The 25,841-nt window shown below is 49.5% G+C and overlaps 1 protein-coding gene across 1 annotated transcript in view; it reads right to left on the reverse strand.

The window, feature by feature from the left end:
- The window catches only part of TDRD7 (tudor domain containing 7), a 168,829-nt gene that overhangs the window by 40,907 nt on the left and 102,081 nt on the right, over positions 1 to 25,841 (reverse strand). Inside the window, exons 8-12 of the mRNA XM_075316121.1 lie at positions 24,386 to 24,572; positions 23,668 to 23,779; positions 16,510 to 16,712; positions 7,194 to 7,328; positions 5,659 to 5,745 (exon numbers count right to left, since the gene is read on the reverse strand). Coding sequence (XP_075172236.1) covers positions 5,659 to 5,745; positions 7,194 to 7,328; positions 16,510 to 16,712; positions 23,668 to 23,779; positions 24,386 to 24,572 — 724 coding nt within the window. The remainder of the gene's footprint in view (positions 1 to 5,658; positions 5,746 to 7,193; positions 7,329 to 16,509; positions 16,713 to 23,667; positions 23,780 to 24,385; positions 24,573 to 25,841) is intronic.

Consider the following 25,841-nt stretch of genomic DNA (forward strand, 5'->3'; position numbering starts at 1 on the left):
GCATCTGCCGAAGCATAGGTATGCACCTGATAGTGTTTCGTGAAAGTGTGCAGACTAGACCAGGTAGCAGCCTGACACACCTGCTGAGCCGTAGCCCGGTGCCGCAATGCCCAGGACGCACCCACGGCTCTGGTAGAATGGGCTTTCAGCCCTGAAGGAAGCGGAAGCCCAGAAGAACGGTAGTCTTCAAGAATCGGTTCCTTGATCCACCGAGCCAAGGTTGACTTGGAAGCCTGGGAACCCTTACGCTGGCCAGCGACAAGGACAAAGAGCCCATCTGAACGACGCAGGGGCGCCGTGCGAGACACGTAGAAACGGAGTGCTCTCACCAAATCCAAAGAATGCAAATCCTTTTCACATTGGTGAATTGGATTAGGGCAAAATGAAGGTAAGGAGATATCCTGATTGAGATGAAAAGGGGATACCACCTTAGGGAGAAATTCCGGGACAGGACGCAGAACCACCTTATCCTGGTGAAAAACCAGGAAGGGGGCTTTGCATGACAGTGCTGCAAGCTCCGACACTCTTCGGAGTGATGTAACTGCCACTAGAAATGCCACCTTCTGCGAAAGACGTGATAGAGAGACATCCCGCAGCGGTTCGAAAGGTGGTTTCTGAAGAGCCGTTAGCACCCTGTTAAGGTCCCAGGGTTCCAGCGGACGCTTGTAAGGTGGGACTATGTGGCAAACTCCCTGCAGGAACGTGCGGACCTGCGGAATCCTGGCCAGGCGCTCTTGAAAAAATACGGAGAGCGCCGATACTTGTCCCTTGAGAGAGCCGAGTGACAAACCCTTGTCCATTCCGGATTGGAGGAAGGAAGAAAAGTGGGTAAGGCAAACGGCCAGGGAGAAAAACCATTATCAGAGCACCAGGATAAGAAGATCCGCCAAGATCTGTAATAGATCTTGGCGGACGTAGGTTTCCTGGCCTGTCTCATAGTGGCAATGACATCCTGAGATAATCCTGAAGACGCTAGGAGCCAGGACTCAATGGCTACACAGTCAGGTTGAGGGCCACGGAATTCAGATGGAAAAACGGCCCTTGTGACAGCAAGTCTGGGCGGTCTGGAAGCGCCCACGGTTGACCCACCGTGAGATGCCAAAGATCCGGGTACCACGATCGCCTCGGCCAATCTGGAGCGACGAGAATGGCGCGACGACAGTCGGACCTGATCTTGCGTAACACTCTGGGCAGCATCGCCAGAGGTTGATGTATGCGACGGTAGTGGCGTTGTCCGACTGTATACGGATCTGTCCGCCCTCCAGCCACCGATGGAAGGCCAATAAGGCTAGATACACTGCCCTTATCTCCAGAACATTGATCTGAAGGGAGGACTCTACCGGAGTCCAGGTTCCCTGAGCCCTGTGGTGGAGGAAAACCGCTCCCCACCCTGACAGGCTCGCGTCCGTGGTGACCACAGCCCAGGGTGGGGGTAGGAAGGATTTTCCTTGCGATAGAGAATTGGGAAGGAGCCACCACTGAAGAGACGTCTTGGTTGCAAGGGACAGAGAGACGTTCCTGTCCAGGGAAGTCGACCTCCTGTCCCATTTGCGGAGAATGTCCCATTGGAGTGGCCGCAGATGGAATTGCGCGAACGGTACTGCCTCCATCGCTGCCACCATCTTCCCCAGGAAGTGCATGAGGCGCCTCAAGGGGTATGAGTGACCCCGAAGAAGAGATTGCACCCCTGCTTGTAGAGAAAGCTGTTTGTCCAGCGGAAGCTTGACTACCGCTGACTGTGTATGAAACTCCATCCCGAGGTAAGTCAGTGATTGGGTCGGTGTCAACTGGGATTTGGGGAAGTTGATGATCCACCCGAACCACTGGAGTCGCCAGAGCGACTGTAAGGCTGTGTTGACACGCCACCTGAGAAGGTGCCCTGACTAGGAGATCGTCTAAGTAGGGAATCACCGAGTGGCCCTGAGAGTGAAGGACCGCCACAACGGATGCCATAACTTTGGTGAACACCCGTGGGGCTGTCGCCAGGCCGAAAGGCAATGCCGCGAACTGAAGGTGTTTGTCCCCGATGGCGAAACGCAAGAAGCGTTGATGTTCGGGTGCGATCGGCACATGGAGATAAGCATCCTTGATGTCGATCGATGCTAGGAAGTCTCCTTGTGACATCGAGGCGATGACCGAGCGGAGAGATTCCATCCGAAACCGTCTGGTTCTCACATGTCTGTTGAGTAACTTGAGGTCCAGAACGGGGCGGAAAGATCCGTCCTTCTTTGGCACCACGAACAAGTTGGAGTAAAAGCCGCGACCTTGTTCCTGAGGGGGAACAGGGATCACAACTCCCTCTGTCTTCAGAGTGTCCACTGCTTGAAAAAGTGCGTCGGCCCGAGAGCGGGGGGCGGAGAGGTTCTGAAGAACCGAGTCTGAGGACGAGAGCTGAACTCTATCCTGTAACCGTGAGACAAAATGTCTCTCACCCATCGGTCTTGAATGTGTGGCCACCAGGCGCCGCAAAAGCGGGAGAGCCTGCCACCGACCGAGGATGCGGTTCGGGGATGCCGAGAGTCATGAGGAGGCCGCCTTGGAGGCAGCGCCTCCGGCGGCCTTTTGGGGGCGTGACTTAGACCGCCACGCATAGGAGTTCCTCTGGCCTTTCTCCGGCCTGCTGGATGAAGAGGATTGGGGCTTGGCGGAGGGGCGAAAGGACCGAAACCTCGATTGGACTTTCCGTTGCTGAGGTCTCTTAGGTTTGGACTGGGGTAAGGAAGAGTCCTTTCCCTTGGATTCCTTAATAATCTCATCCAATCGTTCGCCAAACAATCGGTCGCCAGAAAACGGCAAACCGGTTAAGAACCTCTTGGAGGCAGAGTCTGCCTTCCATTCGCGCAGCCACATGGCCCTGCGGACTGCCACAGAATTAGCGGATGCCACCGCTGTACGGCTAGCAGAGTCCAGGACTGCGTTCATGGCGTAGGAAGAAAAAGCCGACGCTTGAGAAGTTAGAGACGCAACCTGCGGAGCAGAAGTACGTGTGACAGCATTAATCTCAGCCAGACAAGCTGAGATAGCTTGTAGTGCCCACACGGCTGCAAAGGCCGGGGCAAAAGACGCGCCCGTGGCTTCATAGATAGAGCTCCTGGTGAAATCAATCTGCCTGTCAGTGGCATCTTTTAGCGATGAGCCATCTGCAACCGACACCACAGATCTAGCCGCTAATCTAGAGACTGGAGGATCCACTTTGGGACACTGAGCCCAACCCTTAACTACGTCAGAAGGGAAGGGGTAACGTGTGTCAGTAAGGCGCTTAGTAAAGCGCTTGTCCGGAACCGCTCTGGACTTCTGGACAGCATCTCTGAAGTTAGAGTGATCGAAAAACGCACTGCGTGTACGTTTGGGGAACCGAAACTGGTGTTTCTCCTGCTGAGAAGCCGACTCCTCTATAGGTGGAGGCGGGGGAGACAGATCTAACACCTGGTTGATGGATGAGATAAGATCATTTACTAAGGCGTCCCCTTCAGGTGTATCAAGATTAAGTGCAACGTCAGGTTCAGAGCCCTGAGCTGCCACGTCCGCCTCGTCCTCCAGAAAGTCCTCGAGCTGGGAACCCGAGCAGCGTGAAGAAGTCGGGGAAGATTCCCAGCGGGCCCGCTTAGTCTGTCTGGGACTGTGTTCCGGGCAGGATTCCTCCGCGTGGGACCTAGGGCCCAACCTGGGAGCGCGCTGCGGCGCGGAGCGAGAGGGGCCTGGAGGCGACGAGCTAATGGGGACCGGGACCTGTGTAAGGACCGGTCTGGACTGCAAAGCTTCCAGCAGTTTGGCAGACCATTTGTCCATAGACTGAGCCATGGATTGTGAAAGTGACTCAGAGAGTTTCTCAGAAAACGCAGCAAACTCTGTCCCTGCCGCCTGGACAGGGGGAGCAGGTGGGTCTACATGAGCCGAGGGGTCCACTAGTGACCTAGGCTCCGGCTGAACAAGCGAAACAGGGGTGGAGCATTGCTCACAGTGAGGGTAGGTGGAACCCGCAGGTAACATAGCCCTACAAGAGGTACAGGTTGCAAAAAAAACCCTGTGCCTTAGCACCTTTGCTCCTTGTGGACGACATGCTATTGTGTCCTAGGAGAGTGATCACTGAGGGTATATGGGAAGGGGTATACAGCCCGACCGAACAGAAATATGCATATAAACACGTATCTATTCCGGCACCCTGGGGGGGGACCAGCACCGGGTGACCGGTGTGGCTTACCGACCGCTAAAAGCGGAGTGTGTCTTCCAGATTCCCTGCCTTAGGTGTCCCAGAGCTGCAGAGCTCTTCACAGATAATCCTCCACCGGCAGAATGCCAAAAAACATGGCTGCCGGAGCTCTCAGGGGAGGAGTGGAGCCGTGGGCGGTGCTAGAAAAGTGCGGGAATCTGGAGTCCCCACAGTGATCAGTGAGGGGGGGAGGACACATCGAGGATGTTCCTGCCCTCACTGCCGACATCAGGCCGGCCGTCCCGCCCTTATTCCTGACAGGCAGGTCCGGCGCGGAAGTCCCCCGGCCTTCACAAATCAGCAGCTGCTGTAGCGTCCGGGAAGCAGGCGCTCCATGCACAGTCCCCATGGGGACACAGAGTACCTTATGGATGCAGGGCCCGGTCCCTGAGGATAAATAGACTCCTGTCCAGCAGATTCCCTCAGGGGCTGCGGAGGGAGCCCCGGTCCCAGTGAATGGATGACCGGTCAGGATCCCACTTCTCCCAGAGCCACTAAGGGATGGTGAAGGAAAACGGCATGAGGCTCCGGCCTTGTACCCGCAATGGGTACCTCAACCTTAACAGCACCGTCGACATAGTGGGGTGAGAAGGGAACATGCCGGGGGCCCCGTGGGGGTCCTCTTTTCTTCCAACCGATATAACTAATCTGAGAATGCATGAGTGGATGTGTGCCTCCTTCCACACAAAGCATAAAACTGAGGAGCCCGTGATGCACGGGAGGGTGTATAGGCAGAGGGGAGGGGTTACACTTTTTAAAGTGTAATACTTTGTGTGGCCTCCGGAGGCAGAAGCTATACACCCAATTGTCTGGGTCTCCCAATGGAGCGACAAAGAAAGTTATATTTTAAAGCTACAAACTAATCTGGCCTCTCTAGCGCTCCTTTTGCACCGTGACATGCTTTTTTCTACATACCAATTTTCCCCTTGTGGGACCCACGGCAGGAGTTGCTTTTGTGGTGGAGGCTGTAATCTCAATCTGGATCAGCGGCGTGAGGATCCCAAGTGATTGGTCACATGACATCTTCGTAAAGACACAGCCCCCGTTCGGACGAACACAGCCAGAACAGCGTCTGGGCATGCATTCAGTTACATTATCCACGCTAAAACCGAGGTTGTGCAGGTTCGCACAAGCCCTCCAAGTGAGCGGCTATAACCAGATCACAACGATCGGTCCCCGAAAATCCTTCACATGCGCTCCTTTTTCTATTTTTTTTTCTACACTTCTAAGCTCACAATGCAGCTGCCTCTGGGGCTCTCTACTTTTTATACACCTAAGCTCACAATGCAGGTGCCCCTGGGGCTCTCTACTTTCTACATTCCTAAGCTCACAATGCTACTGACTGCTTCCCCTACAATCTAGGATATACCACAAGATACAGCATCCATTTTCTACATTACACATTAGATTTACAGAGAGGAAACACACAAAGTAACGAATGACCTTACCTGCACACGTGCCCATTTTCCCTTGTTCAATAACAAGCCTATTTTTCCACAAAATGGAAGGGATACAAATAAATCAGAAGTAACAGTCTAAAAGAAAAAGAGGAAAACAAGGATTTACTAATGTATCAATATGAATAAACAAACTATTCCATCGTACAGAAGTAAGGCTACATGCAGCGCTATTCTCACCTAAACGGCAGCCAATGTGGCCCATCAGACGCAGAGGTTATTATTCGTGTCACAAAGCAGACACAGCGCCAGGGCTTCTATGATTATTGAACTCCAGAACACAAGCCTAATGCCATGGAGGTCATAATCAACTTTTTATTCACCTTCTCACAATTGAGCGATTTTCCAGTTTTACGTTTTCGTTTTTTTTCTCTTTCTTTCTTTCTTTCTTTCTTTCAAGAGATATAACTTTTTTATCTACATAGACCTATCAGGTCTTTTTTGTGGGATGAGTTGTACTTTTGAATTATTTTTTATTATGTGATGCACTGGAAAGCGGGAAAAAAATCCAAGTGTTGTAATTGCAAAGAACTACAATTCTACAATTTATTTTTTTTTATATTAAATTACTTACCATGTTCACTATACAGTAAAACTGCCCTGGCATTATGATTATCCAGGTCAGAACAATCATGCAGATAAACATGTATAAATCTTTTTTTTCTATTTAAGTGACGAAAAATCAAATTCGGAAACCTGTAATGCTTTCATTTTTCGGGATCTGGGGCTGTGTGACTGCTTATTTTTTGCATTCTGAGCTGGCCCTTTTAATTTTATTATTTTCGAGTAAATGCAATGTACGGATTGTCTCTTATTGCATTTTATAGCTAAAGCCCGCTTTACACCTTACAATTAAGCATACGATATCGTATGCGATCGTAACCGCCCCCATCGTATGTGTGGCACGTTCAATTTGTCGAACGTGCCGCACAAACGATTAACCCCCATCACATGTACTTACCCATCCATACGGCCTTGCTGTGGGTGGCGAACGTCCACTTCCTGGAGTGGGAGGAACGTTCGGCGTCACAGCGACGTCACGCGTCAGCTGGCCGATAGAAGCGGAGGGGCGGAGCTGAGCGGGACGTAAACATCCCGCCCACTTCCTTCCTTACGCATTGCTGGCCGGGAGCCGCAGGTAAGATCTGTTCATCGTTCCCAGGGTGTCATACACTGCGATGTGTGCTACCCCGGGTACGATGCACAATTCTAGAGAAATGAATGATGTGCGTGCGATGAACGTTTTAAACGTTCAATCGCACGTACCAGTCACACACTGCAATGTACCTTACGATGCCGGATGTGCGTCACTTACGACGTGACCCCGCCGACACATCGTAAGATATATTGTAGCGTGTAAAGCGGGCTTAAGTTGCAGAATGTTAAAAAAAAAAAAAAAAAAAAAAAAGTGCAACACCAGACTAAATCGTGTGAATTTTCCAGAGTTTCATACTCTAGTTCTGTCTTGGTGGCTGAATGTAAGTCTATGTATTTAGAATTCAGAAGCACACAGTACCTGGACATACCTTTGAATCAAAGTGAGTTTCAATCTTCTGTAGTGTCTCGTGAAGTTTGGTCAGACCTTTTGATGGGATCTGATAGAACAATGTACCATCAGAACAAACATTGGTCACAATCACATTTGTGTATGAAGTGTTCACCTAAAAGATTGGAAATAAACCAAAGTTTCTCCTAAGTTAAATAGCTCGGTATAAAACACATTTCAAGATCAGGTTTTTAATTCTAAATAAAATCACAACTGAAACCGCTAGCAATAAACACAGCCAGAGTCAGATTCATGCTGCCCATGGTTTGGATCTCATGAATCAGCTGACAGGTTACACTTAAAAGGGAGCCTGTCAGGTCCAATATGTACCCGGAGCCACGAGCAGTTCTGGATGCATATTGCTAATCCCTGCCTAACCGTCCCTCTATCCCTAGCATAGATAAAAGGATCTTTAGAAAGAGTATTTCCAAAGATCTTATATCGTATACTAATGATCGAGGACAGTAGTCCCAAGGGCGTTGGTTCCTTGGCTAGTCGGCTCCATTAGCCTGTGGGCATACTAATATGCTAATGAATACGCAGCGTCACAAGATGATGTCACTCACCTCTCTGCCGCCATCGCCGCCCAACGCTGGATTTTGGGTCAGCGCGCACTACTTCCGTTTAAAGCCTGGACGCGTACACCCGGCTTCATAGTGCACATGACCCAAACGCCGGGGTCATGCACACGGAGACAAAATCCAGCATCAGACGCGATGACAGCGGAGAGGTGAGTGAGATCATCCTGTGACACTGCATATTAATTAGCATGTTCGTTCCCTTGCTAGTCGCCCCTGTGGGCGTACTTACGCCCAGAGAACTAGTCCCCTCACTCAATAGCATATGGTAAAAGCTCTTTAGAAATACTTTTTCTAAAGATCTCTTTATCTATGCTAGTGTATACAGGGACGGTTAGGCAGGGATTAGCAATATGTACCCAGAACTGCTTGTGGTTCTGGGTAGATATTGCACCTGACAGGTTCCCTTTAAGCATGTGCTAGGTGTTGAAATACCCTGTAAAACAGTGAGGGCCTGTGGACCCCACCAATCATTTAAAAAAAAAAATTGTCAGATATGTGCTGCTCAGGAGGCAGTAGTGGCTCTCAATAGTATAAACCCGTACTACGTGTGCAGGAGCGGAGCGTGAGAAGCCTTTTGAGTAAACCGACCCACAATGATCTGCAGAACAGTTCAGTGCATATTAAAATATATATTTATAAAACAGAAAAAAATATAGGTACCTTTTAACAGTTTAACTAGGTAGTTCACCAGCAAGACTCGTCATAGCTTGTGGTACGATTATGTTTGAGCACACAAGCCGTGGTGGTTGTCCTGTCCTACATTATGCTGAGGACTAAACTGGAATAGGCAATATGTAATATGTCCTGTGGGGGCGCTGCAGAGAAACTGAACACGTACTACCAGATTGCCACACATTGCAGCTGTTGTCTGAGGGTCCTAGCTGTTGGACACCTCTATTATACAATGATTGAGCAAAGCAAAAAAAACCTTTACAATAAAGAGGGTGCTTAACCCTTTAACCATCCGGCAATATTCCTTTATTCCTCGCCTTCTTCCAAGAGCCAGAACTTTTATTTTCCCATCAACATAGCCATGAGGGCTTGTTTTTTGAAGTATGAGTTGTACTTTTGAATGACACCATTCATTCTGCCCCATATTGTATGGGAAACAAAATTACAAGTGCCATGAAATTACAAAAAAAAAAAACAACAAAAAACGGATTTTTGTGTACTCACCGTAAAATCGTTTTCTCTTAGCCATCATTGGGGGACACAGGACCATGGGTGTTATGCTGCATATCCATAGGACACTAAGTAGATGCAAAAAGCATTAGCTCCTCCTCTGCAGTATACACCCCCTGGCCGGGCCAGGCAACCTCAGTTTTAGTACACAAGCAGTAGGAGGAAAAAAATAAATAAATAAATAAATAAATAGTAAAAACTTCTCAACGGAGGAACATGAGGAAAAAAAAAAAAAAAAAGAGTCATAACCAAATAAGGTACTGAGAGAACCAAAGCCTAACAGGGCAACATGGTGGGTGCCGTGTCCCCCAATGATGGCTAAGAGAAAACGATTTTACGGTGAGTACACAAAAATCCGTTTTTCTCTGATGCCTCATTGGGGGACACAGGACCATGGGACGTCCTAAAGCAGTCCATGGGTGGGAAAAAAAAATAAAAGAAGACAACACAACCCAAGGACTAGGAACCAGTCCCAGACAGCCTGGAGTGCCTACTGAGAGAGGTGCTCTACTGCCGTTTGCAGAATTTTCCTACCCAGATTTGCCTCAGCTGAAACCTGGGTATAGACTCTGTAATGCTTTGAAAAAGTATGTAGGCTAGACCAGGTCGCAGCCTTACACACCTGTTCCACTGAAGCCTGATGCCGAATGGCCCACGAAGCGCCAACTGCTCGCGTGGAATGAGCCCGCAGCCCTTTAAAAGGGAACGGAGAGCCAACCCCGCTTGCAAGCCAGACTGTAGAAAGTCGAGAATTCTGGGGATGGCCAGAGGCATAGGCTGGACGTTAGTTTCTCTGCACCATGAAAGGAAGATTTTCCACGTACGGTGGTAAATGCGGGATGAAGCAGGCTTTCGGGCGCTGATCATGGTGGAGATAACCGCGGGGGAAAATCCCGCTCTTGTTAATACCCAGGTCTCAATGGCCATGCCGTCCGCTTCAGGGCTCTGGAGTTCTGATGGGAAATGGGCCCTTGGGTCAGCAAGTCTGGGATGTCTGGAAGGCGCCACGGTACGTCTGCAAGCATTTGTACTAATTCGGTGTACCAGGCGCGCCTGGGCCAGTCCGGTGCTATCAGTATCACCGGGACTCCCTCTGCCTTGATCTTCCTGATTACCCGCGGCAGCAGGGGTAGAGGTGGAAATATGTAAGGCAGGCGGAAGTGGTGCCAGGAGTAGACTAGAGCATCCGCGCCGATGGACTGCGGGTCGCGTGACCTGGCTATGAACGCGGGTACCTTTGCGTTCAACCTTGAGGCCATTAGATCCACGTCTGGTGTGCCCCAGCGAGTGCAGATGTGTAGAAACACTTCTGGGTGGAGAGACCATTCTCTGGCGGCCAGGCCTTGGCGACTTAGAAAGTCTGCTGCCCAGTTCTCTACCCCCTGTATGTGTACCGCTGATATCACTGACCCCGTAGATTCGGCCCAGCTGAGGATCTTGTGGGCCTCGAGATAAGCCGCTTTGCTGCGGGTGCCCCCCTGCCGATTCATATAGGCTACAGCTGTTGCATTGTCCGATTGGACTCGAATCTGACGACCCGCTAGCACAGGGCAGAACGCTCTGAGCGCGAGGAAGATCGCACGGATTTCCAGGATGTTTATGGGTATGGAAGACTCCTGGGGCGTCAAAGTCCTTGAGCAGTGTGGTGCCGGTACACTGCTCCCCAGCCTAGGAGGCTGGCCTCCGTGGTCAGCACCAGCCAGTTCACTGGGAGAAAAGATCTCCCCTTCGATAGGGATGAGGACCAAAGCCACCAGCGGAGTGCATACCTGACTGAAGGCGTCAGGTGAAGATGTTTGTCCAGGGAGAAGGGGCTCTTGTCCCAGGCAGCTAGAAGGGCTAGCTGCAGTGGGTGGAGATGCAGTTGAGCAAAAGGTACTGCCTCCATAGCCGCCACCATCCTGCCGAGCACCTTCATGATGAATCGAATGGAACAAGACGGAGGACATAGAAGGCAGCGTACCGCTTGTCGAAGAGTGATCGCCTTGTCCTGAGGGAGATAGATCAAGCCCCGACGGGTGTCCAGGGACATGCCCAGAAAGGTGATGGATCGTGCTGGGACCAGGGATTATTTGTCTAGATTCAGTAGCCACCCTAAGCGGGATAGGGTGTCCACGGTGATCTGTACGCTGGTTGAGCAGTCGCGGAAGGAGGGGCCTTGATGAGGAGGTCGTCCAAGTAAGGGAGAACGACTACTCCCCTGGCATGAAGGGCGCTCATGGTGGCCGCCATGACTTTGGTGAAGACCCTTGGTGCGATGGCAAGGCTGAAGGGTAGGGCTACGAATTGAAAATGGGAGTCCTGAACTGCAAAGCGGAGGAACTTTTGGTGATCTGGAGCGATGGGTATGTGCAGGTACGAGTCCTTGATATCTATGGAGGCGAGGAATTTCCCTTCGACCATGGATGTAATAATGGACCTTAGGGACACATGTTTGTTCAGGTGTTTGAGGTCCAGGATGGGTCGAACTGACCCATCCTTTTTGGGGACCACAGAGAGGTTGGAATAAAAACCCCTGAACTTCTCATCGTCCGGGACGGGTATTATCACTCCTGCTGTTTGGAGCTAGTGGATTGCTGAGAAAAAGGCCTCGCGTCATTTTCGAGTCTTTGGGGGGCTTGAGAGAAGGAACCGACTCGGGGGTCTGGTCCGAAATTCTATGTGGTAACCAGAAGACACAAAGTCTTGCACCCATTTGTCGTCTGAGGCGGCAGCCCAGATGTGTTGACAGAGCCGCAGTCGACCTCCTACAATGAGTGTGTCTTCCGGGAAGCCAAAACGAGTCATGAGGGGGGAAAAAGTCGTGGCGAGTCTCCCTAGTCCTGGACTGTTTCGGTCTAGGCTGCCATGACGAAGTGGGTTTCGGGGAGAGCTGAGAAGGTCAGTCCCTGCGTAGTCTGCGGCTAGTGGTGGGGGCAGAGCGGGATGTCGACCCAACCAAATGAGTTCCGAAAGGAGCAGAACAAGAACTGTGGACGTCTGGTGAAGGTCGTCCTGGGCTTCAGCTGCGGAAGGGAGGTACGTTTTCCTCCCGTGGCGTCAGAAATGAGCTTGTCCAGACGTTCGCCAAACAATTGGTCTGGAAAAAAGGGAAGGCCCGTGAGAGACTTCTTGGAAGCAGAGTCCGCTCGCCATTGTCAGAGCCAGAGAGCTCTACGGATGGCTATGGTATTTGAGGCTGCAAAAGCTGCGCAGGTAGCAGCATCAATGGAGGCCTGCATGAGGAACTCCGCCGCAGCGGCAATTTGAGCTGTTACCTCTGTGACGGTATGAGGGAACTGGGATTCCTCAAGCGAAGTGTTAAGGGATTCTACCCAGACCGAGATCGCCTTTGCGACCCACACAGAGGCAAAGGAGGGCGAGAGGGAGGAACCCGCAGCCTCAAAGGCAGAGCGGGCGAGGTGCTCCACCTGTGTCTATCGGGTCCTTGATGGAGGAACCATCGGGTAAAGACAGGAGCGTTTTTATGGCAAGGCGGGAGACCCGGGGGGGATGGTCGACCGAGGGCGGATCGGCCCAGCCCTTAGGGGCAGGTGAGGCAACAGGGTACCGGGACTCCATGAGTTTACGGTTACCGAAGTGCCTGTCAGGCTTCTCCCTTTGCTTTGTGAGGATATCCTGAAACTCTGGGTGATCAGCGAAAACCTTTTGGGGTTTCCTTGCCCTCTTAAAGGAGACCAAATGGTCAGTGGTAGTGGATGGGGGATCCTCCACATGCAGAGTTTGGTTGATTGCTGCTATAAGGGAATCTATTGCATTTTTAACACTAAAGGAGCGCCAAGAAGAAGTCAGTGTGCCCCCCTGCTGTCGGCAGTAAAAAATGTCGGGAAGGGAGCCTCTGACAGTTTTTCTCCCCCTCCCTCTAGTTAGCACACAGCTACCAGTAGATTATCTCTGCAGGAGTCCCTGCAATCAGCAAGGGACTCCCCCTCCTCCAGCCAGCACGCAGCTAGAGGGAATAAACACTGAGTTTATGAGCCCTGGGAGCCTTCCCCTGCCACCGTTAGATTATCTCTGCAGGATTCCCTGCAATCAGCAAGGGACTTTCCCCTCCTCCAGCCAGCTATGGTGGGAATAAAGACTGTAAATTCAGCAGTCCTGGGAGCCTTCCCTGCACCGTCTTTCTCCCTTTGTCTGGGAAACCAGTCAGGGGGGAATCTCACCTTAACACTTCCTCAGTCCAGGCAGTGGAAATAGGAGAGTCAGCCTGCTGTGTCCGGCCACACAGGTGCAATGTATCAACTCAGAGCCTGCAAAGAGGGGCTGAGGAATTGTGCCTCTGCCCTGGGCTCTGGAAAAATCGGTGTCTGTGGGACCCGTCGTCCAGTAAAAGGCAGCCCAGGATCCAGCGTCGCAGGAGGGGGTACGTGGAGGCAACACTCCGTGTTCCCGCCCGTTCATCGTATTGGGAGATCGGTCCCTAAGGGAAACCGTCCCCCTCAAAAAATAACAAAACCTTGAAAGGATGTGCCTCCTACAGACACTAAGCTAAAACGGAGGTTGCCTGGCCCGGCCAGGGGGTGTATCCTGCAGAGGAGGAGCTAATGCTTTTTGCATCTACTTAGTGTCCTCCTATGGATCGGCAGCATAACACCCATGGTCCTGTGTCCCCCAATGAGGCGTCAGAGAAAAGTACAGTTCCACAATTGTTTTTAAGGTCTTTATTTACTATATGCTAAAACTGACCTGGCAGTATGATTCTTCATGTCAGTACGAGTCTGCAGATACTAAATGTGTATAGCAGGGGCTCGGGAACCTATGGCTCGCGAGCCAGATGGGCTCTTTTGATGGCTGCATCTGGCTCGTGGACAAATCTTTAATAAAAAAAAAAGAAACGTATTTTATTGCTTGTAAGATGCACTTTTCCCCCCAAAAACTGGTGGAAAAATGCAGGGGGTGGGGGGGGGTCCTACATAGAAACCGCATGTGGCTTACCAGTGCGGCAGTGGTGGTGCAGGGTCGGTAATACTGCGGGCTCGTGGGGTGTCGCAGTGGCGAGCCCGCAGTAGTCGGACAACGGGCTGCTTTGAATCTTTTGCAGTTGACGAGATAGACTTCAAGAAAATGGATGCGGAGGCGGCACATGCAAAGATCTGCCTCCGCGACCATTTTCTTCAAGTCCATCGCGTCGATCTGTGCATGTGCCGTGGCCATTTTCTTGAAGTTGATCTAGTCAACTGTGGGACATTCAAAGCAGCCCGCCGGCAGATTAATAGCGCCCGCTGCCACACCCCACAGCAGTATCTTCCGCACACTGACCCTCTTAAGCCGCGACACCCCCTCCTTCGAGCCCACAGCATTGCCTACCCTGCCTCCTGGGACCTTCTGCGCTGCTCCACCACAGCCACTTCCCCCTGGCGAGTATGGCTCTCACGGAATTACATTTTAAAATATATGTGGCGTTCATGCCTCTCAGCTAAAAAAGTTCCAGACCCATTGTGTATAGTTTTCTTTCATTTGTTAAGTTGTGAAATAAAATTTCAGAAATTTAAAAAAAAATTAAAAAAAAATAACTTTGCACATGGCGCCATTTTTTGTGACCTGTAATGGTTTTTATTTTCCTGGATCTGCTGCTAAGTGATTACCTATTTTTTGGGTCCTGAGCTGACGTTTTTACTGATACCCCTTTTGGGTAGATGTAATGTTTTGATCGCCTCTTTTTAACATGACGTTAACTTATGCTTGTTCCTTTTCCACTTTTTATTGTATTTAATTGGCCCATAAGGTCACTTTCACACTGTGTGCCTCTACCCGTTCACTGGTCCTGTCGGGGATCCGTCTGAACCCCCAGCAAAACAGGTTTCGGATGGATGTACCGACGGGGCCACTGACTATAATGCAGCAGATTGAGTCAACGTGTGCTCTGTCGTGCACCATTTTCTGAAGTATACGCCTATTGGAGGCGTATAGTCCAGAAGAGGAGATTAACCTTTTTTTTCTCTCTTCTACAAGTGCTTTATGAAAGTTTATAACATTGTGACGTGCAAAAAAGAAAAAAAAAAAAAAAAAAAAAGACAAGAAAATGTTTTTAGACCCAAATTTTTCATTGTAAAAAGGAATAATAGTAGAAAATGAACCCCACAATTTCTAAATCAATTACCACCTTCAGGAGTACTACCTAATTTTCGTATTCATGGTGATCTTCACCTCAACCATTAATTCATTTTCTTCACTCTATATTTTTTTGCACATATTGGCAGTGCATGTCATTTCTGTCATAAGTCATCTCTTGCAGCGGTGTTTATCCTTTTGCACTTCTTTGGAGGCGCCCTGTTTGGTTTTCACGTGTCTGACAATCTCCTTTTAATATTTGTTCAAAATAATTATTTTTATTAATCTGGGAATTATTCCTGAATCTTTGTAGTATTTAGCTCTTGGTAGGAGGGCCTTTATCATTGATGGCACTTTGGATATTTATATACAGTAAAGACCAAAAGTTTGGACACACCTCCTCAGAGTTTTCTTTATATTCATGACTCTGAAAATTGTAGATTCACATTGAAGGCATCAAAACTATGAATTAAAACATGTGGAATTAAATACTTAAAAAAAGTGTAAAACAACTGAAAATATGTCTTATATTCTAGGTTCTTCAAATTAGTCACCTTTTGCTTTCATTACTACTTTGCACACTCTTGGCATTCTCTTGATGAGCTTCAAGAGGTAGTCACCGGAAATGGTTTTCCAACAGTCTTGAAGGAGTTCCCAGAGATGCTTAGCACTTGTTGGCCCTTTTGCCTTCACTCTGCGGTTCAGCTCACCCCAAACCATCTCGATTGGGTTCAGGTCTGGTGACTGGAGACCAGGTCATCTGGCGTAGCACCCCATCACTCTCCTTCTTAGTCAAACAGCCCTTACACAGCCTGTAGGTGTGTTTGGGGGTCATTGTCCTGTTGAAAACGAAATTATGGTCCAACTAAACACAAACCGGATGGAATAGCATGCCGCTGCAAGATGCTGTGGTAGCCATGCTGGTTCTGTATGCCTTCAATTTTGAATAAATCCCCAACAGTGTCACCAGCAAAGCACCCCCACAGCATCACACCTCCTCCTCCATGCTTCAAGGTGGGAACCAGCCATGTAGAGTCCATCCGTTCACTTTTTCTATAAAGACACGGTGGTTGGATCCAAAGATCTCAAATTTGGACTGATCAGACCAAAGCACAGATTTCCACTGGTCTAACGTCCATTCCTTGTGTTCTTTAGCCCAAACAAGTATCTTCTGCTTGTTGCCCGTCCTTAGCAGTGGTTTCCTAGCAGCTATTTTACCATGAAGGCCTGCTGCACAAAGTCTCCTCTTAATAGTTGTTCTAGAGATGAGAAGGTGTGTCCAAACTTTTGGTCTGTACGGCGGTTTGTGAGAATGCACCTCCCATGGAATTGTACACGTATGGCAGATGTTAGGAAGTGTTAAAAGGACAAAAGTTTATTTTCTTAAAATAGAAAATGCTAAAACAATTTTTTGTTACTCTATTCTGGCAAGCAAAAGAAGATTTTACTAGAATATTATAGCTGCAATATTAGATGGCTTACCTGAACCTGTACACTCAATGAGTTATCACATAGCTCCCGAAGACACATGGCATTTATGTTTATATCATCATCCCCTGATGTGTCATACAGTATAACCAAAGGCTTATCACTCTTCTGAAGAATCTCAAGAGCAAGAATTTTACCACAGGCCTTGGTTTCCACTGCTTTCACTAGAACGGGGTCAGCACAGAAAGCTTCCAAACCTTTTTAAGGAATTAAAAATATATTAATACAAAAGAAGGGAATTTTGTTTACTTACCGTAAATTCCTTTTCTTCTAGCTCCTATTGGGAGACCCAGACAATTGAGTGTATAGCTTCTGCCTCCGGAGGCCACACAAAGTATTACACTTTAAAAAGTGTAACCCCTCCCCTCTGCTATACACCCTCCCGTGCATCACGGGCCCATCAGTTTTGGTGCCAAAGCAGGAAGGAGGAAACTTATAAATTGGTCTAAGGTAAATTCAATCCGAAGGATGTTCGGAGAACTGAACCATGAACCAAAGAACAATGAACATGAACAACATGTGTACACAAAAAAAACAACAGCCCGAAGGGAACAGAGGCGGGTGCTGGGTCTCCCAATAGGAGCTAGAAGAAAAGGAATTTACGGTAAGTAAACAAAATTCCCTTCTTCTTTGTCGCTCCATTGGGAGACCCAGACAATTGGGATGTCCAAAAGCAATCCCTGGGTGGGTAAAAGAATACCTCGATAAAAAGAGCCGAAAAAACGGCCTCTTCTTACAGGTGTGCAACTGCCGCCTGAAGGACTCGCCTACCTAGGGCGGCATCTGCCGAAGCATATGCATGCACCTGATAGTGTTTTGTAAAAGTGTGCAGACTCGACCAGGTAGCCGCCTGACACACCTGCTGAGCCGTAGCCTGGTGCCGCAATGCCCAGGACGCACCTACGGTTCTGGTAGAATGGGCTTTCAGCCCTGAAGGAATCGGAAGCCCAGAGGAACGGTAGGCTTCAAGAATCGGTTCCTTGATCCATCTAGCCAAGGTTGACTTGGAAGCCTGCGACCCCTTACGCTGGCCAGCGACAAGGACAAAGAGTGCATCAGAACGGCGCAGGGGCGCCGTGCGTGAAATGTAGAGCCTGAGTGCTCTCACGAGATCTAACAAGTGCAAATCCTTTTCACATTGGTGAACTGGATGAGGGCAAAAAGAAGGTAAGGAGATATCCTGATTAAGATGAAAAGGGGATACCACCTTAGGGAGAAATTCCGGAACCGGACGCAGAACCACCTTGTCCTGGTGGAACACCAGGAAGGGGGCTTTGCATGACAGTGCAGCCAGCTCCGACACTCTCCGAAGTGATGTGACTGCCACTAGGAAGACCACCTTTTGTGAAAGGCGTGAAAGAGAAATCTCTCTCATTGGCTCGAAAGGTGGTTTCTGAAGAGCCGTTAGCACCCTGTTCAGATCCCAAGGTTCTAGCGGACGCTTGTAAGGAGGGACTATGTGACAAACTCCCTGCAGGAACGTGCGGACCTGCGGAAGCCTGGCTAGACGCTTTTGAAAAAACACAGATAGCGCCGATACTTGTCCCTTAAGGGAGCCGAGAGACAAACCCTTTTCCAGTCCGGATTGAAGGAAGGACAGAAAAGTGGGCAAGGCAAATGGCCAGGGAGAAAAACCCTGATCAGAGCACCAGGATAAGAAGATTCTCCACGTCCTGTGGTAGATCTTGGCGGACGTTGGTTTCCTGGCCTGTCTCATAGTGGCAATGACCTCTTGAGATAACCCTGAAGACGCTAGGATCCAGGACTCAATGGCCACACAGTCAGGTTGAGGGCCGCAGAATTCAGATGGAAAAATGGCCCTTGAGACAGTAAGTCTGGACGGTCTGGCAGTGCCCACGGTTGACCCACCGTGAGATGCCACAGATCTGGGTACCACGACCTCCTCGGCCAGTCTGGGGCGATGAGGATGGCGCGGCTGCAGTCGGACCTGATCTTGCGTAATACTCTGGGCAGTAGGGCCAGAGGAGGAAATACATAAGGCAGTCGAAACTGCGACCAATCCTGAACTAGCGCGTCTGCTGCCAGAGCTTTGTGATCTTGAGACCGTGCCATGAATGTCGGGACCTTGTTGTTGTGCCGGGACGCCATTAGGTCGACGTCCGGCTTCCCCCAGCGGCAACAGATCTCTTGAAACACTTCTGGGTGAAGAGACCATTCCCCTGCATCCATGCCCTGACGACTGAGAAAGTCTGCTTCCCAGTTTTCTACACCCGGGATGTGAACTGCGGAGATGGTGGAGGCTGTGGCTTCCACCCACAGCAGAATCCGCCGGACTTCCTGGAAGGCTTGCCGACTGCGTGTGCCGCCTTGGTGGTTGATGTATGCCACTGCCGTGGCGTTGTCCGACTGAATTCGGATCTGCCTGCCCTTCAGCCACGGCTGGAATGCCTTTAGGGCTAGATACACTGCCCTTATCTCCAGAACATTGATCTGCAGGGAGGACTCTGGCTGAGTCCAGGTACCCTGAGCCCTGTGGTGGAGGAAGACCGCTCCCCACCCTGACAGACTCGCATCCGTCGTGACCACCGCCCAGGATGGGGGCAGAAATGATTTCCCCTTTGACAAAGACGTGGGAAGAAGCCACCACTGAAGAGAGGCCTTGGCTGTCCGAGACAGGGAGACGTTCCTGTCGAGAGACGTCGACTTCCTGTCCCATTTTCGGAGAATGTCCCATTGAAGTGGACGCAGATGAAACTGCGCAAATGGAACTGCCTCAATTGCCGCCACCATCTTCCCTAGGAAGTGCATGAGGCGTCTCAAGGGGTGCGACTGGGCTCGAAGGAGCGATTGCACCCCTGTCCGTAGTGAACGTTGTTTGTCCAGCGGAAGTTTCACTATCGCTGAGAGTGTGTGAAACTCCATCCCGAGATATGTCAGCGATTGGGTCGGAGTCAATTTTGACTTTGGGAAATTGATGATCCACCCGAATCTCTGGAGAGTCTCCAGAGCAATGTTCAGGCTGTGTTGGCATGCCACCTGAGAGGGGGCCTTGACCAGGAGATCGTCTAAGTAAGGGATCACCAAGTGTCCCTGCGAGTGCAGGACCGCTACCACTGTTGCCATGACCTTTGTGAAGACCCGAGGGGCTGTCGCCAGGCCAAAGGGCAGCGCCACGAACAGAAAGTGTTCGTCCCCGATGGCGAAACGCAGGAAGCGCTGATGCTCTGGTGCAATCGGCATGTGGAGATAAGCATCTCTGATGTCGATTGATGCTAGGAAGTCTCCTTGGGACATCGAGGCGATGACGGAGCGGAGGGATTCCATCCGGAACCGCCTGGCGTTCACATGTTTGTTGAGCAGCTTGAGGTCCAGGACGGGACGGAAAGATCCGTCCTTTTTTGGCACTACAAACAAGTTGGAGTAGAAACCTTGACCCCATTGCTGAAGGGGAACCGGGATCACCACTCCTTCTGTTTTCAGAGTGCTCACTGCCTGAAGAAGAGCATCGGCTCGCTCGGGGGGCGGAGATGTTCTGAAGAAACGAGTCGGAGGACGAGAGCGGAATTCTATCCTGTAACCGTGAGACAGAATGTCTCTCACCCATCGGTCTTGGACATGTGGCAACCAGGCGTCGCAAAAGCGGGAGAGCCTGCCACCGACCGAGGATGCGGTTTGGGGAGGCCGAAAGTCATGAGGAGGCCGCTTTGGGAGCGGTTCCTCCGGCGGTCTTTTTAGGACGTGACTTAGACCGCCATGAGTCAGAGTTCCTCTGACCCTTCTGTGGCCTGTTGGACGAGGAGAATTGAGACTTGGCTGAGGTCCGAAAGGACCGAAATCTCGATTGTACCTTCCTTTGTGGAGGTCTGTTGGGTTTGGACTGGGGCAAGGACGATTCCTTTCCCTTGGATTGTTTAATGATTTCATCCAATTGCTCGCCAAACAGGCGGTCGCCAGAAAATGGCAAACCGGTTAAGAACTTCTTGGAAGCAGAGTCTGCCTTCCATTCACGTAGCCACATAGCCCTGCGGACTGCCACCGAATTGGCGGATGCTACCGCCGTACGGCTCGCAGAGTCCAGGACAGCATTCATGGCGTAGGACGCAAACGCCGACGCCTGAGAGGTTAAGGACACAACCTGTGGAGTAGAGGCACGTGTAACTGCATTAATCTCAGACTGACAAGCTGAGATAGCTTGGAGTGCCCATACGGCTGCAAATGCCGGAGCAAAAGACGCGCCTATAGCCTCATAGATGGATTTCATCAGGAGCTCTATCTGCCTGTCAGTGGCATCCTTGAGTGATGCACCATCTGCCACTGGAACTATGGATCTAGCCGCCAGTCTGGAGACTGGAGGATCCACCTTGGGACACTGAGCCCAACCCTTGACTATGTCAGGGGGAAAGGGATAACGTGTGTCATTAAGGCGCTTAGTAAAGCGCTTATCTGGAAAAGCTCGGTGTTTCTGGACTGTATCTCTGAAGTCGGAGTGATCAAGAAATGCACTCCGTGCTCGTTTAGGAAACCTAAAATGGAATTTCTCCTGCTGAGAAGCTGACTCCTCAATCTGAGGAGTTGGAGGAGAAAGATCTAACACCTGATTGATGGACGCTATAAGGTCATTTACTATGGCGTCCCCTTCAGGTGTATCAAGGTTGAGAGCGGCGTCAGAATCAGAGCCCTGATCTGCCACCTCCACTTCATCTTCCAGAGATTCCTCATGCTGAGACCCTGAACACTGTGATGAAGTCGAGGGAAGCTCCCGGCGAGCCCGCTTAGCTGGCCTGGGACTGCGGTCCGTGTCATAGTCCTCACCGTGGGAGCTATGAGTCGCCCCAGGAGCACTTTGCTGCTCCAACCTAGGGGGGCCTGGGGACAATGATTCAACAGTGCCCGGGATCTGTGTTACTAGTCTGGACTGCAAAGCCTCTAGAATCTTAGCAGACCATCTATCCATAGACTCAGAAAGTTTGTCAGCAAATACTGCAAACTCTGTCCCTGTCACCTGGACGGTGGCAGCCGATTGTTCCACCTGGGCCGAGGGTCCCACCAGTGGCAAAGGCTCCGGCTGAGTGAGTGTCACAGGGGCCGAGCATTGCGCACAATGAGGATAGGTGGAACCTGCAGGTAGCATAGCCGCACATGAGGTACAGGTTGCAAAGTAAACCTGTGCCCTGGCACCCTTGCTTTTTTCGGACGACATGCTGTTGTCTCCTTTTAGAGCAATCAGAGAGGGTATATAGCCAAGGCAACAGTGCGGCCGTACAGAGTAAATGTATACAAAATATGGATATAAATATACACTTCTGCACCCAGGGGAGCAAGCACCTAGTAACAGGTGCTGCTTACCGACCGCCCTCAGCGTTTGTGTGACCACCAGATTCCCTGCCTGGGCTCCCAGCGCTGTTGGAGCTCGTCTCTGAAGATCCCCAGCGTCAGCCGTGCTGCTAGTAATGGCTGCTAGCGTTCTGTGAGGAAGAGGGAGCCGTGGGCGTGCACTAAAAAGTGCGGGAATCTGGTGCCCCACTGTGCACAGTGAGGGGGGAGGAGGATACAAAGTATGCTCCTGCCCTCAGCGCTGACGTTCCGTGCAGCGTCCCGCCCTTACTCCTGACTGGCAGGCCCGGGGGCGGGAATATGCGGCACTAGGCCGCAAAAGCCGGGGACTCGAGTTATAAGCGCGGCCGGCAAACAAGCGCGGCCAGCGCGGTAGTCCCAGCGCACCAACACACCCAGCAGCTGCTGCAGCGTGTATCAAACAGGCGCTCTATGCGCCGTCCCCAAGGGGACACAGAGTACCTCAGAGTAGCAGGGCCATGTCCCTGACGATACCCGGGCTCCTGTCCAGCAGATTCCCCCAGGGGCTGCGGAGGGAGCGCGGTCCCAGTGCCTGGAGACCGTTTAGGATCCCACTTCACCCAGAGCCCTGTAAGGGATGGGGAAGGAAAACGGCATGTGGCTCCTGCCTGTGTACCCACAATGGGTACCTCAACCTTAACAGCACCGCCGACTCAGAGTGGGGTGAGAAGGGAGCATGCCGGGAGCCCTGTAATGGGCCCTCTTTTCTTCCATCCGATATAGTCAGCAGCTGCTGCCGACTAACTTGTGGAGCTTGCGTGCATGTGTGCCTCCTTCAACACAAAGCATAAAAACTGATGGGCCCGTGATGCACGGGAGGGTGTATAGCAGAGGGGAGGGGTTACACTTTTTAAACTGTAATACTTTGTGTGGCCTCCGGAGGCAGAAGCTATACACCCAATTGTCTGGGTCTCCCAATGGAGCCACAAAGAAAAACTTATGTAGGTCTCGTCATAAATATCTAAAATACACATAGTGCAAATGGCAGCGAGATCTGCCTTCAGACGATTTGGCAGAATGGTTTCTGCCATATGTAAAGTCAGAAGAGCTGTAAAAGCCCTATACCTCATTCACACAGCTTGCAGCTACCGGTAATAGGATAAGGCACACAAGCGTGTAGCACCCGATGCGATATGTTAATGACCCTTGGCTTAGTCTCTGCTGAGATGGTGGTCAGTGTCATGTGACTGATCCAATCTTGTGATCAGATCACAGCTACGGAGGAGAGGGAGGGATTAATCTCTTCATCTCCTCCATTGCCAGCCTGTGTGTATATCGCACTGCACTTGGATGACATCAAAGTGCAGTCCGATGTTTCACTCGCACTTATTGACTTGTATGAGTGAGAGTGACACATCTGTCACCGACAATTGCAGTATGCTGTGAATGTTTTCTCGGTTCCATTAGGGCTGAGAAATTAAAAAAAAAAAAAAAAAAACAAAAAAAAAACACAGCGGTAAACAGGGAAAGAACACCGAGCATGTGTGGCTATTGACAGCCGGCACACGCTCATGATAGTAGAGACCAGCCCCGCAAAAGTGTAATCTCGGATCATGATCCTTTTCAGGGTAAGGATAGCCCCTTTGGCAATGACCGCAGCGACAGCCCTCGAATAACGTTTCGTCCGAGTTTCCTAGCATGCCTTGGGATTCTCAAACAAAACGTCATCGGATGTCAGAAAAGAAAAACACGAATAGGAGTTTAGTGTAAAGAGGGAAAGGTAGGGAATTTCTAATTGGAAAAGTGCTTAGTTATTTTTAACATTAGAGATTAATCTCAAATTCACTTAGGTTACAGACATACACTTTAATGGACAAGGAGGATGATAAAATATACCTGCTAGCCTGCATTTTGCAGCCTGGAATGGGAGAGTGTAAAATAGTTTGTTCAGACGACACACCTTACTGCAATCTACAACTTCAGGGAAACCATAGTCCACATACAATACCTACAAGAGAAAATTCAAGTAGTAAATGCTACTGAGACATCTAAAATAGATATTTGCTGTTAGAAACTCTCACAAACCCTTATGATGTTACATACAAGCATGGACACATTCAGTAATTACCATAATCAGGGTTATTTACTACTTGCTAAACGTCTGACCCTATGACTACACCACACACCCAAGGTCCAGTATTGGGAGATCACACACATTTCATACAATGGGGTATAAGTCAGTGCTCATTAGCAGCCTCATCCTATACGAACCTGCAGATTACTGTACACCTGAAGGATGATCCAGTATAACTCCGAATGTGTCATCATTGCTCACTATGGGGTTAGGAGGACACTGGGTGGCCTCTAAATACTGGTTAGTGTTCTTCGTATAAGCGCACAAGGGGGCAGTTTTTGAGTAGCTGCTCTCCCCAGGGTTGTCACATCATGAAACTTTTGATTTCAGTGAAGCTGGCCTGGTAAGTGTCTATTGCTGACAGGGAAGTTGTGGCTAGCCATACATTTGTCATGTAATGGATAGTACTGAATGGCAGGGATTCAAGTTATTATTGGCCAAACAAGCAAAGAGCGGTAAAGAACAATGAAAATTAAATACCTTAGTAATATTTGCTTCAACAGATAGGATCTGAGCACGCAGCCATGTCTCATCTTCTGCTTTAACAGCCACAAGCTGGCCCACTTTTAGGGAGTTCGATTTCACAGGCGATGCATTCACGTTGTAATATTTCTTCATTTCCTCCTCCATGAGTTCTTGTGCAATAGTGTAGTTCTTGCCAACATAGCTAATGTAAAAAAAGAAACCACATTCAAGCTTACTACTTCTCTTACAAAAGCAGTAGCAACCCATGCATAAGCCTTGGAGGCACTATCTGGAGAAGGTTTAACATTTAGAGCTGCCAATGCTTGTTTACTATGAGAAGGGTGTATCTGTTGTATAGAAGGAAGAGAATCAGTTCAAAGTGGTAAAAAAAAAACTGCTTTATTCCAAAATTCAGGCTAAAATCCAATAACCAAAGCTTTTAAATAAAATTCCTAAAAGGAAAAGAGAGTCAGGTTGCCCCATTGAAAATTAAAAAAAGGGTTAAAATAAATACAAAATATAAATATAAAATCAATTAATCTGATTGGTAAACGGTGTAGCTGCAAAACTATTCAAACCGTCAAAATTACGTTTTGTGCAAGGTGCGATAACAGGCGATCAAAATGTAGCATCTGCGCAAAAATGGTACCGCTAAAAATAAGCCATCACTGAGCCGTAGATCCCGAAAAAATGAGAACGCTAGGGATCGTGGAAAACGGCACAAACAGTGCGTCTTTTTTTGGACAAACTTGTGAATTTTGTTTAACACCTTAGATAAAAGTAAACCTATACATGTTTGGTGTCCACAAACTCGTATCGACCTGAGGCAGCACACCCACACATCAGGTTTACCAAGTAGTGAACATGGTGAATTAAATAGCCCAAAAACAATCAGGCACTCGCACTTTTTTCGCCCTTGGGAGATTTTGTTGCTGTTTTCCAATACACTATATGGTAAAACTTACGGATTTTATTCAAAAGTATACTGTAACTCAGCCCGCAAAAAATAAGCTCTCATATGGCAAGATTCACAAAAAAAAAAAAAAAAACAAACAAAACAACAAAGTTACAGCTCTCAGAAGAGGGGGAGGAAAAAAACCCAAAAACAGATCACCTGGGGGTGAAGGGGTTAATATACTCTCCTACCTCTGCTCACTCCAGGATCCAGCGTTGTTCTGCTCCTCTTCTCAGCCAGAAGTCACTTTTAGGATGCAAGTCTATGGAGTGTCAAAATGAGGCTTCATAAGCTTACATTGTAAAAAAAAAAACAAAAAAAAAAAACAAAACAAACTTCCGGCTCATGCACAGCGCATAGAATGAGCCGACTAGTCTGATTTGTGGTGAGGTCACTGAGAAGAGGAGCAGAACAGAGCTGGACACTGGTGAAAGTGGCAGTAAGGGAGAATATTAATACATACACACTACACACATAGGGGTGGTCCAAAGGCAAAAGGAAATTCTATTTAAATCC

The sequence above is a fragment of the Anomaloglossus baeobatrachus genome, chromosome 1 (assembly GCF_048569485.1).
Source record: "Anomaloglossus baeobatrachus isolate aAnoBae1 chromosome 1, aAnoBae1.hap1, whole genome shotgun sequence".
NCBI lineage: Eukaryota > Metazoa > Chordata > Amphibia > Anura > Aromobatidae > Anomaloglossus > Anomaloglossus baeobatrachus.